This window comes from Leuciscus leuciscus, assembly GCF_965113295.1.
Source record: "Leuciscus leuciscus genome assembly, chromosome: 12".
NCBI lineage: Eukaryota > Metazoa > Chordata > Actinopteri > Cypriniformes > Leuciscidae > Leuciscus > Leuciscus leuciscus.
Window position 1 is genome coordinate 39,570,629 of NC_138736.1, and position 19,518 is coordinate 39,590,146.

The following is a 19,518-nucleotide window of genomic DNA, read 5'->3' on the forward strand; positions in this document are numbered from 1 at the left end:
GAATATACTGACCATGACCGGAATTTTTACACAATTTTGCGTGTTTTTTCCCCCGTTAAAGCAATATAATCCGCGAAATAGAACATTTGTTACTCGCGAGCTGTTTGTGAGGCGGCTTTACTGTATGCACGCAGAGTAAACATCTCTCAGAGAGCGCGCGAGAGTACTGAATAGTTTAAAATCGCAAATGTTTAAACTGATAAGACTTAAAAAGAAGTGAAAATGATAAACTTTAGTTACGATGCAAGTGACAAAAGACAATTCCGTCATGTCCTGACTGCTAAACACAAGAGTGTGGTATTGACGCTTGACTTGTGCAACCCATTTTGAAAGCGAGAGAGAGAGAAGACGCGGCACCGCTGAAAACTCACGCGGTTGGTAAAATCAATATTTGCGGGGGAATTTCCCGCATTATAAGTGGTAGACCTGCGGGAACTATTAAAATACTATTGAAGTAGCTCCTTTTTAGGTACTAAATCGTCATTGGAGGCTGACTTGCTGCTCTCACGCTCAGACAGGTGTTGTAACTGTACGTGCTAGGGAACGTAATGCGCCATCCGTCATTGCGTCGCTATATCAGTGATTTCGCGATATGACACTTTTTTATCATGTAAAAATGTATACCGGTATTATCGTGGACGGTATGATATGGCACACCCCTACACCCAGTGCAACAGGCTAATTCAAGTGTTTTCATGCTAAGAATAACATTGTCATTACACTAATTGTTGTTTGCTTTTTAAATATATTATCCAAATGTAAATCAGCTGGCAAACAAGAAGACATTCAAAATTCACAGTTTTGAAATAGTTCATGCTAACATGCTAACAATGGGAATTTGCATTTATCACGGCCTCCAGAGGTTATACCTCTTGAGGACAGGGTGGCGTTTGCCTGGAAGACCCATCCTCTGTTAGCAAGATATCTCTAAACTATTAAAAACTTTATTACCTTTTGGTTTTACTTCTTTGAGGATGAGTCTCAGTCACTGTAAAAATGTTGGCTAGTAGAAGCTGATTTAGCCGGTTGATAACAGACCCACTACAGAGCGTCCAGTGAGAGACTTTTACCAGATATGATCAGGTATTGGGGAATAACCCATTTATTGTCACCATAACTCAGTACACTGAATACATTTGACTGTGCAAGTGTGTGTGGTTTTCTATAAATAAAGATATAAGAAAAATAGATAAGTACAAATAACAGTAGTCACAATAAACATAGTAACAGTAATCTCCACAATGAATATTAAATTACAATGATTAATACAGTACAATAGGGACAAATTTGCCATTATATGGAAAACCGCACTGCTAGAAATGATTAATACTGAGCGGTTGAAACTCGACACCTTTGCGCTGTCCAGACATTAGTGCGCATGCGCCCAAAAAGTGCTTTAGCTCTAGAAGTGAGCGATATATATATATTAAATAGACCATATAATGACTAAAAGGCACATAGATTATGTCTTCTAAATATAACAATGAAATACATGAGGAAAGTGTAAATATACACACAGACATCTTTACGAGTTAGTTCGTATTGTCACTCGCATACATTAACTTTTACACATGCTTTTCTAGACACTAAAAAAGACACTTTACAGTGAGACATTTCAAATGATACCAAACATGAACAGTGTTGTACGATCCCAGCAGGGGGCGATCCCAGGATTTTATAAATGGGGGGGCACAGGGGGGACCAAGAACCAGTCGTTTGTTGTTGTTTTTTTCAATACCTTTTGGTGGCCTTCTATTCTTCTCAGTGAGCAAGAATGAGAGTCCCTCCTTATTGTTATTGTAAATGTTTTCATGCAGTCATGGTGTTGTTTTACTTGTGTTTTCCTCTCAGGGTTGTGTTTGCAGTGGGAAATCAGGATGTGACTGTCAAGGAATTAAAGGACAAAAGGTAACAGAACCTGTAAACATACATACAATCATATCCACACAACAGATGACAATGTAATATTATGTCACAAAACATATTGCTAAGCGATTGCCATTATTTTTATAGTGTGTTCAAAACATCAGCAGAGCTAGTGAGAAATGATCTGGAGTTCATCAAGTTTAACATCCAAGGATGTTCATATTTATACTGAATGTAAATGCTGCCCCCTTCTGGTTTCTTATTTACTCTCCTTATTGGTGCTGAAGCTTCCGTATTTGCCACTTAAAGGGATAGTTCACCCAAAAATGAAAATTCTGTCATTACTTTATCACCCTTAAGTTGTTCCAAACCTGAATGACTTTCTTTCTTCTGTTGAACACAAAATAAAATATTCTGAAGATTGTTTATAGCTAGACAGTTGACGGCACACTGACTTTCAAATTAGGAAAAAATAAAATTCAACTGAGAATAAATACTGGTTTAGAAAATATTAAGCACGATTTCCAAAATTTTGTGCAATGCCACGTGCTCTAATAAGATGTTATTACATTTTTGTATTTTGCATGGATTAGACAACACAGTTCTGTTCCAATAAATAAAAAATCACACAGACATTATTTAGTAGGGATGCACCATCGGGTATCGGGCCGATACGGAGCTCATGTACTCGTACTCGTAAAAATGCCCCGATACCAACAACCGATACCAGGCAGCCTGTATGGCAAGCCGTTTTAGCTTAAATTGTACCCAGCGTTACTCGTCGTAATTGCATTTTTACTAGTAAGAATTCAATTAGAGAGCTCAGCAATTCAATTCTTACTAGTAGCAATTACAATTAGAGAGCTCTACAAATGAATTTTTACTAGTCATATGTCTCCATTGACTTCCATTCATTTTTAATTACGGAGCTCTACAATTGAATTGTTACTAGTAAGAATGCAATTGCAGAGCTCTTTAATTCAGTTCTTACTTCTGCAATTATACATATCTTTAATTCGTTTTTTTACTAGTAAAAATTTAATTAGAGAGCTCTCTAATTGGAATTGTTACTAATAATATTTGAATTGTAGAGCTCTCTAATTGCAATTCTTACTAGTAACAATTCAATTGTAGAGCTCTGTAATTAAAAATTAATGGAAGTCAATGGATTAACGTTAACTGACCAGAAAGAGAGAGAGAGAGAGAGAGAGAGAGAGAGAGAGAGAGAGAGAGAGAGAGAGAGCACTTCTGTTGAATGCTCTTGATTGCTGATCGTTCACTCAGCACGTGTTATTTGGATTAAAACTAAATCGTATATGTAAGTAAAACATGAACTGTTACCTTATTTATGTTTAACGAGTGGTTGCCTACATTATTACAGGACATTTGCAGGTCAAGAAGTTACATGAACTTCAAACATCCAAAGCGCACGCCCCGAAACCCATCGCCTCAGACAGCGCGCGATACTGAAGTCTCTCACGTCTTGCGCGTGTACGGATGAATTCACTTTCCACTCTTGGCGAGTATCCTAGTAAACAAAGTGTGTTATATCTCAAGTGAACGTAGACAGAATAATTCAAATGCGGTCCGTGCGTTCAGTCTTAAAGGTGCAGCAGTTTAATAAATCTGCTGCTGTTTTAATATTAATCAAACAAAGGACAAATAAATTACTCACTGCTCTTGACTAAACAGGCTACCTATTTCAACTTTACAAAAAGATCCATCTATATTTAATTTATACAGTAATGAATATGCAGTGCATTAAATATATATTTGATGAACAAATTATGTTTAAAATTAATAAACAACTAAAATGATTGATATTCTTTTGGTTTCTCTACCGTTACATTTAAAAATTGCAAATGCATGAATTAAAAAATTAATTGAAAATTAAAAATACAGGTATCGGTTACGGTATCGGTATCGGCAAGTACCAAAAATGAAAGTATCGGTAGCCTATCGGAAAAAGTGGTATCGGTGCATCCCTATTATTTAGTAATTTACTTTTTACATTACTTTATTTTCAACACAAAAATGAAATGTTCTGCTCTGCCTCAGCTGTATTCTGCGTTTTTTGTACTGGCTACCGAATAGTCTGATAAACTCATCCATGTCCAGGGACTTGGCTCTCCATGACTCTACACTGATCTCTCCCAGGCCGCTCATCAGACATGTACATACCATAAACACCGACGACCGTAATCCCAGCCACCAGAACCAGCAGAGCTCCACACACACACACAATAACCCAGATCTCTACAGCTGGAAGGAGGAAGGAGGGAAGAGAACAGTTTTTCTTCTTAAATGTTTTTATTTTTATTCTATTAAACTCACTGCTTAAAGATTGTGTAAATCTCTCAATGCCTCCTGTTTTACTTACTATGTTGTTCATCAGTTTTGTCATCATCTGCATCCAGTGTTTCCGTTGAGTCAGTACCAGATTCTGTAGAGGAGAATCAGCATCAATTTTCTGTTCAAATCCTGATTTAAAAAAATAAGCTCAAAGGGGCGGAAAATTTCCGGTAAATTTCCATGGGAAGTTAAGCTGGGGAGTTTTGGAAATATTCATTACCACGGCAACCGCTTGCGCGTCCACTCTAAAAGTAACTGTACACATAAGAGATGGATAGATACATTATTTAAGGTTATTTTCTATTCGTTAGAATATTGATATATGAACTTGTTGTCAAGTAAGCCCCGTTGCGAGCAAGAGCAAAGGCTCTCTAAACTTTCAGTGTGCTGCACTGCTCTAGTTGACTTCTGCGCCTTCCCCCCCCCCCGGAAATATCACGTTAATTTTGAAAACGTAATTCCTTTTGTGGATCCTCTTGGTCTTTCTTCATGTTTCTTTGACAAATATCAGTGTCTCAGTATCACGCATGCTGCACGTGAGTTAACCACGCCTACTTATTTACATGTCACGGTATACACGGAATAAAAAAATCTGTTACGGTTGTCATTTTCTTCCGCGGTAACGATATATACCGTCATACCGTTCAGCCCTACTTATGTGGTAAATAGTTATGCTAGCTTATTTAGCATCTAACTTATCAGCTTGCTATCTACTAGATGAATACATTTGTATGTGATATTTGCAATTTAAACATTTAATCAATATATTTCCCCATAATATCATCAAAACTTACTTCACTTTGTTTAGTCCACAGGCTCAAATGTGTGCCTTCAATAGTCTTGTGCTTTGGGCTTCTGTACATGTGATGGAGGCATGCACAGTGCCAGTAGGGGGTGTGGTCTCATAGCCATGCAGTAAGCAGTGTGCTATGTGCATGTGATTGAGGAATGACATGGATATTCAAGTGTATTTTAATGGCATCTGTTTGTTTTAGTCAAGATTATGCTAAAATATACTTTCCTCAACTATATTTAAAGGAGAACTCCGGTCAATTTTAACATTGAGCTCATTTTTTTGTTCATTTGGAGTGCTGTCAATACAGAGAACAACGACAAAAATCGGTGTTGTGTCATTACAAGTGCACAGGTCATGTGAGTGATTCCTTCAGAGTGAACACGAGTGAATCTGACTGCAGTAGATGTGAAAGATATGAATAAAAATGATGTTATTTAAGCCAGCGCAAATACCTGTGTTTACATCCTGTTTTCGGTTGAAGTCCAAAGTAGTCGATTGCCGAGTTCACGCGCGTGATCATAGGTACTAAACCTATGCGCGTGAACTCGGCAATCTATAACATAATTTTTATCCATATCTTTCACATCTACTGCAGTCAGATTCACTCGTGTTCACTCTGAAGCAGAGGCGGACAGAGTACACAGCTTCATTACTTGAGTAAAAGTACAGATACCCCTTGCTAAATTTTACTCAAGTACAAGTAAAAGTACTACAGTCAGATGTCTACTTAAGTAAAAGTACTGAAGTACTTGTTTTTAAAAGTACTTGAGTATCAAGAGTACATGAGTATACATTTTCTAAATATTGCATTACTACTGCCACAGTGCTTACATTGGTAAACACAGCAAACACTTGAAGCGAAAACTATCATTGGGCCCTATTTTAATGATCTGAAACGCAAGTGTCAAGCACGAAACGCAAGTAACTTTGTGGGCGGGTCTTGGGCGCTGTTGCTATTATATCGGCGGGATAAATGACTCTTGCGCCCGACGCAAATCTAAAATGGGTTGGTCTGAAGTAGCTTCATTACTCATAGGTGTGGTTTGGGTGTAACGTGAAATAAACCAATCAGAGCATCATCTCACATTCCCTTTAAGAGCAGGCGCGCTTGTTCCATGGCGGATTGCTATTATAACGGCGGATTTGCCAGACCCACCCCAGGAGCGGTTCACAGCCGAGGAGACCGACGTTCTCGTCAGGGCCGTAAAAGACAGAGAAGTGACATTGGGGATGGAGAAACACACCCAAATAAGCTTCGGTTAAACAGGCGTATAATAATTTGGGCAAATGTGTAAGCTATATGCTTTTATAATAATCTATCTATCTATCTATCTATAAAGTGTAAAGTGTATTTTCTAGTTTACCGACGTGTGTCTGTGGAGGAAAAAGTCAGCTGTGCGCGGGTGAGAAATAGGAATGATACATACGTCGGTGTACAAAGTCAATTGCGCTGGGTGCAAGATAGGGCCCATTAACTTGTTCAGAAAATGTAAATAGTCTGGCGAGGTGGGGCCACGGGTTGGCACATTCCCGGGATGGACCTGCTGCCTCTTCATCCCTTGTTTCGTCTCTTATCTAAATCTGACCATGGAGTTGACTTTGGCGGAAAGCTGAAGGTGATTGCTGATAGGCTGTCCCAATCAGTGGCGTCTGCGCAATCCAATCACGTTTGAGAGGGAAACAACAAATTGAGGATTTCTGAGATTTTTCTTTTTTCCTTTTTTTTTTTTTTTAGAAGAAGTAACGGGTACTCACGGTTATGGATAGAAATGTAATGGAGTAAAGAGTACAATATTTGCCTCTCAAATGTACTTGAGTAAAGTCATGAGTACTCCCCAAAAATGATACTCAAGTAAAGTACAGATCCCTCAAAATTGTACTTAAGTACTGTACTCAAGTAAATGTACTCCGTTACTGTCCGGCTCTGCTCTGAAGGAATCACTCACATGACCTGTGCACTTGTAATGACACATCAAGGATGTTAAGAGGCTAAAAGCAGGTTTAAACATTGCCCCATTGAAGTCAACAGGGTGCAAATTTTAAAAATAGAATAACTCGGTGTAGGCAACACCGATTTTTGTCGTTGTTCTCTGTATTGACAGCACTCCAAATGTACAAAAAAATGAGCTCAATGTTAAAATTGACCGGAGTTCTCCTTTAAGTTCCCTATTTTTCCCGTTTATTCCCATAAATTCCTGTTAATTCCCTTAAATTCACATTAATTCCCATGGAAAGTTTCCATCTTTGAAAATTCCCAGAATTCTGCAACCCTAACTCCTCATCCACTGATTTTCTCTCACCTGGGACTGAGACTGAGACTGTGATCAAGGTTTCTCCTTCATAATCCAGAACTCTGTATGTTCCCGTGTAAGTGGCTTTAAACTCTTTAATGATCAGAGTCTTGTCTCTGTCGGTCAGTGGATCAGTCGTGCGATCTTTCCTCCACACCTCTGTCCAGCCTGAGCTTCTTCTGTTCTGATACTCCACTTTACCAGCGATGGTCAACTCAACACCCAACTTCACATCCTCTCCTTCCTCCACAGAGATCTCATCTGAGGAGGAACACAGACATTACTGATTATTATAATGTGTCAATCAGTCAAGGCCATAATAACACATTTAGGATTAAAGGAACCAAATGTAATAATTTAAAAACCAGCCACTGAAAATCCTACAATGGAATCATCTAATCTGAATATTGGATAATTGTTCATTTGTTACATTTAATGGTTTTGCTGATCACAGGCCAAACACAACAGTAATTTTATTAAACTGTTAACATTTTCAGGAAATCATGAAAGCACACGCTGATGGTTTGATCAGTTTTGACTTTACCATGAATATGAAGATAATATTCCCTGGTCTGTGGCTCCGGCTCTGTCTGATTATCACTGTAATAGACTATTAAAGTGTATTTCCCAGCGTCCCTGAATCTCAGATCCTCGATGATGATGTCACATGATCCTTCTTTAAACACTCGTTTATCTACACTCTTACATTCCTCTTTCAGACAAGCAAAGATGTTTTCTGACCATTTGTTAAGTAAAACAAGAGAAATGTCTCTGTCCTCAGATTCACACGACAGGGTGACGTTTTCTCCTGTTTTCCCCGTCACAGATATATGATTGTTTCCTTCAGCTGGGGATTCTGCAAACACAGATCATAGAATCAAATTAATTCAATACAAAGAATCAATACTGAAAAACACATTTACTCTTTCTCTATATTCTCCGCAGTATAGAGAAGTAGTCATGGTGTGTGATGATGTAATATAGTCTACTGAATTTATGAGCAAAAATGATACTGACCACTATATATGATAAAGCAAAACAGCAGGAGATTCAAGCATCTGAACCTGAAGAGAAACAGAAGAGCTGGTTTATGTCACAGATACAGGCTAATACATCACAAAAACATACAGGGATAAAACGCTTTCCTGAGCGGTAAAATATGACTAAACATTGACTGATTTAGTCTGAACATTTAACAAATGTCGATCTTACATGATAAAAATGACTAATAAGAAACATCAAACTATAATCTGAATCTTTATGTAATAGATCTCAAAGAAACAACCGGCTTTAGAAATTTGGTGATAATCTAACAATGGTATTAATAACCCCAATAATAAAAACCATCATCATAATTGTTATGTCTGCATCAATATGCTATAATAACATATGCTACATAAACATACACGGGTGGAACCGGAGACATGACTGCACTGTTTTGACTGCTTTATTCGGCACAACAGCAACAGCAACACCGCGGGGCTGCCCTCTAGTGGCGTGTCTTGAGATCACGGGTGTGGCCAATCAGTGCCAGAGTTTAATTGCCAAAAATAAAAAAAATCTCGCTAATTTTATTTAAATATAGCCAAAATCATGGCCAAAATAGCTCCTTGTCGCAAAAATCGCAAAAATTTACGACAAAATCCCATTGGCAACACTGCGCGACACACAGGCTGCAGTAACGCGCCGTGACCACCAGATGGACATGTCATGATTTCTATTCTTTGATGAAGAAAATCAGGAACTGATTTAATTTAGCTTAATTCTCGCCATAACTAGGCATATCATCATGATGCAGTCAATCAGGAAACATGTGAAACCATATTGTGTTGTTCTAAACGCATGAAGGACATCACTGAACATAGTTATGAAAGAGTTTTAGCATTGGTAATGATCAGGTTTCCTTCCAGAAAATGCACAAACATGTATTATTATTATTATTTCTTAGTTTTAATGCTGTTTATTTGATCAGAACTCTCAACAATACATTTAACTTTGAAGACATGTTATTTAATCAAGGTGTATGTGCTATTATGACATTTAAATTGTATCCTAAACTCCGCTTATATTATGTTTTCTCCAATCTGAACTCTTAACCGATCAGAAGATCCTCGTACTGACAAATCTGGAGAGACACTGATAAAAACCCATCCTTTTTAACTTGATAGCTATTTAAGGTTATGTTAATTTCATGAATGTTTGAAATAGAATTTATATACCTGTATGTGATTTGCATAATCCAAAAAGAAAACACACAGAAGAAGAAAATGACTTGCTCCATTGTGTCTGTCGTTTGTAAAGGTGTCCATCAAACTAAGGTTTTAGTCCCTATAGATATGAACACACTTAATTAAGGTATATTATATCTAACCAGAGGTCACGACCATTACAATAGAAATGAAATGACAAACTTAACTTCTTCTAATGGTAACTTTGCATAATCGTGATGTGGTTTCCCACATACACTTAGTTAGAATAATACAATAATTAGAGGTTGATGCTCACTCTATATAGATTGATCTAACAACACAAACCCATTATTATCCTCTACAGCCTCACACTGTTGAACAAGTCCTGTTCCTTAATACAAATCTTTCATTTCTTAAATTACCCACAAAATAAAATGTTCACAAGCACTTCACCATTCCACAATAACTTTCTTTTATTTTGATTATATATGCCTACATGAGCCTTGCCTATGAACTCAAAAAATGGATAGGGTCTCCTGGGACAGAAAGGCAGCTTTTCCACCTTTCGACCACAAGATGTCATTATAGTGTGAAACGTGTTGACAAGCTTCGAGTAATGAACCATTGTGCGATACAGTCGAGCGGGAAAGCCCATTTCACCATCACTACACACATCAGCTCCGACTGTCTGTCTCTATATATGCTCTCAGCGCCCGAATGTCTAAACAGCAGAAAGTGAAATTACTTGTGTTTGCATTTTTTGTATATTTTGGTATTAAACCCTGACAAAAATCTCCAAAAACCTTCCTTTAGGGACGTCCTCATTTGTAAACCTGGTATTAAAAGAGTTATTAAAGGTTATTTTGTGTGTATGAGTGTGTGAGTGGCTGAATTGTTGCCAGTGGTACAGATGGACTATGTTTAATTGAATGTTTAATTGAACTATTTCCAAATCTGTCGCTGCTTGTTCAACTGTCCATCCAGAGCTTTTCTCCAGCTGGACATCCAGTGTTTTCTGTGTTGATGATCCTGATCCTGATTCTGGTCTTGTAAATGAACTCAATATCTCAGCGATCGCTGTGTTCTTCTCAATGCTAGTGCATTTCTCACACTTTTACAGATCTCTCTATGACAGAAATAGTAGGAGTAACATCATGCTAGTGCGCTTCTGTAGAACTGAGCTGGACGATATAGTGGCTATATTTATTAATTAACTAAATTAATAACTTTTTTTTTACAACAGAAATGAATCAACACTGAACTTACTTCAGATGGACTAGACATTCTTTTCTTCTAGAAACAAACTTTGTTGCATTCTTTTCCTGTTATCTCTGTAAATCTGCTTTAAAGGGTAACTATGCAGTTTTTTGAGCTTAACTCAGCAGCTTCGGAGTCACTGGAATAGTTATGACTTATTTCGGGTTGAATGGTGGCCGTCTCGAGAATCTGAACCGGACAAGAGTCCCACTCGGTCAGGCTTTCACTGTTAAAGTTGATTCCAGCGATTATCATGAGAAAAGTTGTCAATATCTCACATAATTATCAGGACATAAATAAACCTACACGTTGTAAATGGTGTAAACGAGCACAATTTCCAAACTATTATGATAAATTGCAATAATCATGTCTAACGACTTCATAACGGACAATGTTATGAAATAATTGCGACGTACATGTAACTTTATTGATGTTATCTGGCATTTTGTAATTACACTCAAAAAACACAAATGAAATCATACAGTATGCTAGGCTATAGGCTATTTACTTGTGATTTAGCTGCAATCATGTACAAACGTTATAAGCCATCAAACGCTGTAGGCTACTTTATTATTATAAAGTAATAAAGTGGTATTTGGGTTAGGGTTAGTGGTATTTACGACAGTAATGTTAAAGGGGAACTCTGCAACTTTTTCAACTTAATAAATCCGTTTAGTAATCATTTGGATGGTTAAATAATCTGTTCTGGTGAGAATGGTGACTTCCCACGCTCCCCCCAGCGTTCCCAAGCGGAAGACCAACCTTGCAACATAGGGACTAACGTCCCAGTAAGTTGTTAATAGGAAGTCTTGTGAGAAGCGAGAACGAGCGAGAAACATGACCTGATTTACGGCAATTCGACATAAACACACACGCCCCCCTCAATACTAGCTAGAAGAACAAGCGACGATGGATCATTCTTCACATGTTCCAGTGAAAAGACAAAAGAGACGGTTCTCGCGGAGGAGGTGAGGGAGAAGAAGAAAGCTGTTGACCGAGCGAGGGACCGCACAAGAGTAAACATTGGTCGTGTGTTCACGGAATGGCGAGATGAATCATGCAAAACAGATGCTGACCTGGCGTTTCTGCTAATGCAATTGCAAGTACGTCTTTGTTTTATGTTTATTTCTTATTCTTGTTAGTGTTAATAAATGTGTTCAAACCATGACTGTCGGCGGTAGCTGCCTATAGCGATCAAACGCGTTTGTTTTGAGTAACGTTACGGTACATTGCTATCTGTTGCATTGGGTTTCTGCTATCTATGTGGCAAACTTGCCAGGCAACTATAGTCATATTTGCATTTTACGTTGGGCTACATCGCTACATAATAACCTAGGCTAATAACTCTGCCCTTACGAAAAAGAAGTTTATTCAAGTGTTCTATTAGTATACTTCTTTTAAACTAAAAATAAGAAAGTATACTTTCAGTCTACTTTTTATATACTTCTCAGAAATATACTTCAAATTGCACTTAAGTATACTTGACTTATACTGACAGAAAAGTCTAAGTATATTTGGCCTATACTTGTTGATCGAGATATACTTAAAAGTATAATTAAAGGGATAGTTCACCCCAAAATGAAAATTCTGTTATAATTTACTCACCCTCAAGTTGTTTCAAACCTGGATGAATTTCTTTTTTCTGCTGAACACAAAAGAAGATATTTTGAAAAATGTCGGTAACCAAACAGATCTCGGTCCCCATTGACTACCATAGTATATTTTTTTCCTACTATGGAAGTCAATGAGGACCGAGATCTGTTGATTACAAACATTCTTCCAAATATCTTCCTTTGTGTTCAGCACAACAAAGAAACTCATACAGGTTTGGAACAACTTGAGGGTGAGTAAATGATGACAGAATTTTCATTTTTGGGTGAACTATCCCTTTAATTGAACTTTTCCCCACCATTGACTGAATTTTCCAGCTATCCATGTTTTCACTGGTATACGGTAGGGGGCGCTATGACACATCTTCTAGTACAGAATCTCTGGATCAAAACACAGGAGAAGAAGAAGCTGAAACAAGTGATAGAAGATTGCTCACTCAAATGTAAAATAATGTAATATCAAACATTAAACAGCTTGTTAATCAAAACTGCTTAATGTTTCCAAATGAAATGAAGTGTAGGCCTAACCAATGAAGAGAAAACGACTGTGAAGCTTTGGGGGTGTTGGACTCGATCTACTCCACCTGTGTTTTGATCATCGTTCTGGATTTGATCAAGGCGTAGTCTTTGACAAAAATGTGATTTTCTCAACTATTTTGTTTAAAATGTTGCCTTTATGAAACTTACTGACATTCAAGTGTTGATAAAAAAGGATGCATGAAGCTAATAAAATGTTTTTAAAATTGAAGTAGAGTTAAAGGTATTTTTCAAGTATAAAAAATAACATTTGAACATAGTAGTATAGGCCTACTGCAACTGCAAAAATTGTATATAAATAGTAAACTATAAGTATAATGTTAAGTTCACTTAAAGAAAACTTGTAGAATAAAACTACTAAACTAGTAGTTTACTGATAGTACTCTAAAAGAGTAAAAATAATATATAAATGGTAAACTATAAGTATGATGTTAAGTTCACTTAAAGAAAACTTGTAGTATAAAACTACTAAACTAGTAGTTTACTGAGAGTATACTTCAAAGTTGCTACAAGTATTACAATAGTAAACTACTAGTATACTCATAAGTTAACTTGCAGTACAAATGAGAAACATAATTATGAACTAGTTGTGCACTTAAAGTTTACTACTGTTACACTTATAGTACACTTAAACATATACTTTTATATACTTCAAGTGGGCCAATTTAGTCCCAAGCGGTATTAAAATAGTACACTTACAAGTTTACTACTAGTACATATTGGCATTAGTATACTTACTACATAAAGTATACTTAAAAATATACTTGAACATTACTCAAGTATACTTCATAAAATTAACTTGAAGTATACTTTTTTTTCGTAAGGGACATAAATCATCAGAATGAAGAAAGAAAACAATAAAAACCTTTGAGGATGAGTAAACACTGAAAATATTCAGTTTTGGGTGAACTAGTTCTTTAAGCATTGGTTGGATGATTTATGATCTTACCAGGCTGTACATTAGTCTTGTCGTAGAGCAGCTGAGGTACTTGCTCCTTATCATGAGAATATATTTGTAGTGAGTACATTGCGTCCCTCTGGAAACAACCTGGCACTGAACAGCGTCCTCCATCATACAAACTGGAGAATGTGTCATCCAGAACTGGGACTGAATGATGTTCTACAAGAACATGAACGCTCTTGAGTTGCTTTAGCTCAGGTTCTCCATCACAAGACAGAGAACACTGGATACACGTCTGTGGCAGAGGAGCACAACCTGAGGATATAAACAATGAAATATTGATATGTTTTCTTAAAATAAATAGTGATATTAAAAACACTGCAGAAATGAAATACTCACTTGCACAGTAAACGATGCATGGCAGTAAAACCAGTGCTTTGGCCCTGAGGAGAACAGAAAAGGGCTGATTATGTGCTAGATCTGTACACTGAAGATGCCTAAATTTCAGCATGTGTAACTAATATATATCATCATCCTCCCCCCAGTTGATTTTTTTTTTTTAAGATTTTTGCCTTTTATTGGATAGGACAGTAGCTAGACAGGAAGTGAGGTAGGGGGGAGGAGGCGGACAGGATCAGGAAAGGTCCCGGGACTCGAACTCGGGTCAACAGAAGCGCATCAGCGCTACATGTCGACATACTTGCCCACGAGGCTATCGGCGCCGACCTCTCCCAGTTGATTGATTATATTAAGAATTGCAATTTTTTTTGTATTACAAGTTCTTAAAGGGATAGTTCACCCAAAAATGAAAATTAGCCCATGATTTACTCGCCCTCAAGTCATCCTAGTGTATATGACATTCTTCTTTCAGACGAATACAATCAGAGTTATATTGAAAAATGTCCTGGCTCTTCCAAGCTTTATAATAGCAGTGACCGGCTGTAAATTTATTTGATAACAATTTTTTGTGAGTAATTTTTTGATAACATTTTCATAAAAGTGCATCTATCCATCATAAAAGTGCATCTATTCATGATAAAAGTGCTTGATATGGCTCTGGGGGGTTAAGAAAGGCCTTCTGAAGTGAAGCAATGAGTTTGTGTAAGAAAAATGTATTGACGATGTATGATGTAGATGTAGGAGTAGCTTGATCTTTGAGCCTCTCACGGTTCAAACACACACAAACTCAAGCTCATCCCACATTTCTCTTATTTTAGTCAAGTCAAGTCAAGTCAAATGTTATTTCTATAGCACATTTAAAAACAACAGAGTTGCGCCAAAGTGCTGTACAGAGCTACAGTGTGCAAATAAAAAGCATTAGAATAGACAAGACAAAATACAATTATAGACACGATTACACCCAATATAATCCATTTAATAGATCATATAAAATCAATCAAAAGAGACTTAATTAAAAGCCAGAGAGAATAAATAAGTTTTAAGAGCCGATTTAAAACTGGATAATGACGGGGCAGACCTCACAGCGAAGGGCAAACTGTTCCAGAGTTTAGGTGCCGCAGCAGAGAAGGCATAGTTCTCCCAAAATAAAAATTACTGTGTGAATTTTTTTTACGTTTACAGAGTTTTAGTGTCAGTACATTAAACTACTATATAATGTTGAATATAATGTATAATAATGCACTGGGGGAATATTAGTGTGTCCTGATAATGCCAAATGTCTGATTTTAGCAGTAAAAAGTGGCTCACTTTATTTTAAATATATCTAGTCAGTGAAAGAGTTCAAGCATATTCATCTAAAATTATTCAGTATTTTCATCTTCAGAATCATGAATATTGTTATTCTGGTGTCTCTATTGTCCTGTGCTTTGGGTTTCCAGCACAAGTCCAAGCCTGTTCATTTACACACACAATGTAATATCAAATTTAGCATTTTAATCAACAGAACATTTTATCATGTCTAGTAGTGTCGCAATAATATCGTATCGTGAGTTCAGTATCGTGATGTGTATTGAATCGTGACATGAGGGTATCGTTACACTCCTAATATTTTTTATTAGCTTTAAAAAACGAATCCCAGTAATCTGACATGAAGCTCCTCTAGAGTCTCAGCAGCGTCTCAAACTGTGCTCAGATTCAGTCTGCAATCAAACTCACACATTTCTAATATTCTGCTCCATACTCATTTCATATCTCTAGACTCTTACTGTATGACGACTATTGACTCGTGTGTCTGTGTCTGTGTGTGTGTGTGTGTTTTTGTGTTTTAGGAGGCAAAGATGATCCTAAACCAACCGGATGACTTCAGAAGCTTCAGATGAGCAGGTTCAAGAGCCACAGAAGTTTGTTTGAGTCAGATTTCTCTGTGATGTCTCAGATTAAACAGAGAGAAACAAGAGCAGCTTCAGTCAAAGAGATTGATTTTCCTTCAGAAGGAGAGAAGCTCTTCAGAGAGAATCAGTCGCTGAAGCACCGGAGGCTTTTTCTGCTACTAGAGACAAACGAAGCTGTTTATCGCTCAAACCCAGAGCCGCTCGCGGAGCTACACACATCAGCGCGAGTTTAAACGCTCAAACCTTCAGAGGAAGCTGCTCACAACAACACAACACAACACAACAAAAACACAACGACACAAAAACAACACAAAAACAACACAACAGAACAACTGATGATTCTAATGGAACTTTGGAATTCTGGAACTGGAATTCAAAATTCTCTCTGGATTCTCACATCACATGCAGAGTGTTAAAGAGACACTGAGACAATCATCATCTTAACACACACATCAAAACACACACACACCTTAAATGGCACATGAGTAAATAATTAAGGAGGGAACTTAGGAACTGAGAGTCGAAATACACTTACTGTGCCCTTCAAACCTTGTGAAGATATGATACACACATTCACTGAATACTAGGGTTGGGAATCGGGATGCACTGAAATTTTGGCTAACGAAGATTTTCAGCCAAAACAGCCATTATCGTTTTTGGGCCGAAATCAGAGACCAGACACACATTAATCAGCGCTTCTCCGATGGCACGTTTGACTGAGTTCAGCGTCTATCAATGAATGAGAAATGAAGCCCATCTCATTTAAAGGGGTGTTTAATTATGATTTCACTTTTCTAACTTTAGTTAGTGTGTAATGTTGCTGTTTGAGCATAATCAACATCTGCAAAGTTACAACGCTACAAGTTCAAAGCAAAGGGAGATATTTGCTTTTAAAGAAATCGCTTTTTAAGGACTACAACAAACGGCTAGTAGAGACTACACAACATTCCTCCTGGGTTAGTGACATCACCAACCCTAGAATTTACATAAACCCCGCCCCCTGAACACGATTTATAGATTATCAAGACAGAATATGCTAATCAATGACTAGAAGATCGTTAACTCCACATCAGGTACATACATTTAAACATGAACAAAAAAAGTTTTCAGGACACAAGCTGTTGTAGCTCCGCCCCCCTGTGCCGGGAGCAGCAGCTCATTTGCATTTAAAGGGACAGACACAAAAACTGTGCATTTTTGCTCACCCTTAAAAAGTGACAATTTTAACATGTTATATAAAAATATCTGTGGGTGGGGTAGTTTGAGCTAAAACTTCACATACACACTCAGGGGACATCAATCAATGTTTCGACCAGTCATTATACAGTGTCACTTAACGATACATTTAACTCAAGAAAGCTATTCAATGTCCATAAACTCATTAAAATAACTCTAGTTAAACAGTTTATTGTTTATATTTAACCAACAAACTGTAAAAACTGCCTTATGTGCAATTTAAACTTTTGTGTTAACTGTTTGAGTGTTGATTATTAAATAAGTTAAATAAGTTATTGATTGTGGAATAATGAATTGATTGATAATTTTCGTTTTGGTTTTCGGCCCAGAATTTTCATTTCGGTGCATCCCTTCTGAATAATTTATAACTAAATAATTTATAAATAACATAAAACTCATATGCTCCTTAAATACCTGAAATATTTTTTGTTGGTATGAAACCAATTAGACTATAATGGAAAAAAGTATAAAAATCTTTATCTTCTAATGTCCATGTTTGAAACAGTATATGGAGTATATTATGGAGTTAAGCATTATAATCAGCTTGACTGTCTCATAGTGATGCACTCTCTGCTCAGATCCCCAAAACTGCTGAATAATACAACAAATTCATGAAGCACTCAGCAAAACACTCAGAAAAAAAAAAGAAAAAAAACTATAATAAATATAATGTAATAAATATTTATAATTTCACCAAATAATATGCACTGGATTATGCAGGGACAGAGTGTGCAGTTTTGAAAGAGAACAACAAACAAACAAACAAACAGAGTCGAGCTGAGCTGTCAATCACGAAGATCTCACCAGGGTCACATGATCTGAAATATATAAACACTGCGATGTGCAACGGGCTTTAGACTACAGTGTGTTCTGCCTTTAACTAACCATTTTATGAGTGTGTCCTAAAAGAGCTGCTGGGATTCAGACGTTTCTATAATGACGTAATTAATCTTTAGCTCATAGGTTAAATTCACCTGTTCTTTGATGAAACCTCAATTATGAGTTTCACTAGAGAAAAGTAAAGCGCTTTCAGGCTTATTCTATCACTGAGGACAAGCATGCAATAAATACTTCAGCAATCATACAAAAACAAGTGTGTCTTTTACATTGTGACCTGATTTACTTTACTAATCTACGGTTTGGACTGAATCCAGCACTCTGTGGATTACAGCCTGAAACGATGGAGGAAATCCATATGTGTGTGTGTGTGTGTGTTATCGAGGAGAACAGACCACAGCGGTGTTTCTAACAGAAACGTAATCAATACTGGTTAACTCTCTGTGTTTGTGTGTGTGTGTGTGTGTGTGTGTGTGGCGGAGCAGCGGGAGGAAAACAAACCACAGGATCGCACACTTTCTCCATCCGTCCACGTCTCGTTCTGATATCTCATACCCTGAAGTCTCCGGTTTGCAGAGACGGACTGAACGATGTTATTGCGAATATTATTGTTACTTGTTCATCACTGTGTCAGTGTTTTATTTGCTTCTTTGCACGAAGAACAACATAGTGACGAAACGCGTTTGTCCGCTCAGGGCCACTGTAGAAACATGACGGTGTAAGGCGACCCACGGTGTGTGTAGAGAGAAATGCTCATTCTAAGATACTAAAAACATAACGGTTCATTATGTAAGGTCTTTATACACCACTGAAAACATAGTTATGAATATGATATTGCATTTGTCAACAGATTCTCCTTAATATTACACACATAAAGGTCATTTTCCATTTTCCAGAACTGCAACCGTCTCCAGAAGTGCAAGATATCAGGATCTCTTCTGGAGACTCCATCGGTTACAGTTCTGGAAAGTGGAGGCGCTGGAGACTAAAAGGGTCCCTGATGGTTTCACACTTAATTCTTCACCTTTATTCTTAATTCTTTTGCAGTTAACATGTGTCTTGTCTTCTCCACCTGTGTTTGTCTGACCCAAGGGTCATGCCTTAACAGTCATTTCTAGTATTGCATTAGTATTGCATCCTTCTTCTCATGGGCATTTAATCATTTTTAAAGAGTTAAATCTCTTTTTTGGCTTTGTTTTTTTATCTGTAAAAGAAAACGTGCCTAATAATTATCCACACCTGAATAGCCTATAAGGCGTTTTTCATTTCCAGCCTTCATGAACAATTATATATCACTTATAAATGATTAAATACAAAATTAATAGTAGTTATTAAGATTAATGTGGTTGGAATTG

At 37.1% G+C, this 19,518-nt stretch overlaps 2 protein-coding genes across 2 annotated transcripts in view; both read right to left on the reverse strand.

The window, feature by feature from the left end:
• Positions 1–19,518, reverse strand: part of LOC309510705 (dolichyl-diphosphooligosaccharide--protein glycosyltransferase subunit STT3B-like) — a gene marked incomplete at its 3' end in the record, with an annotated part of 42,204 nt that overhangs the window by 20,636 nt on the left and 2,050 nt on the right. The gene's annotated exons all lie outside the window — the stretch shown is intronic.
• On the reverse strand, positions 820–9,692 carry LOC309510706 (uncharacterized protein; the record flags this gene model as incomplete). The annotated part of the gene is made up of 7 exons (XM_082185578.1): positions 820–1,883; positions 4,048–4,128; positions 4,247–4,309; positions 7,315–7,566; positions 7,850–8,161; positions 8,323–8,388; positions 9,677–9,692. The coding sequence occupies 7 exons, from the start codon at positions 9,690–9,692 to the stop codon at positions 1,873–1,875; spliced, it is 801 nt and encodes a 266-aa protein (XP_082041704.1). The 3' UTR covers positions 820–1,872.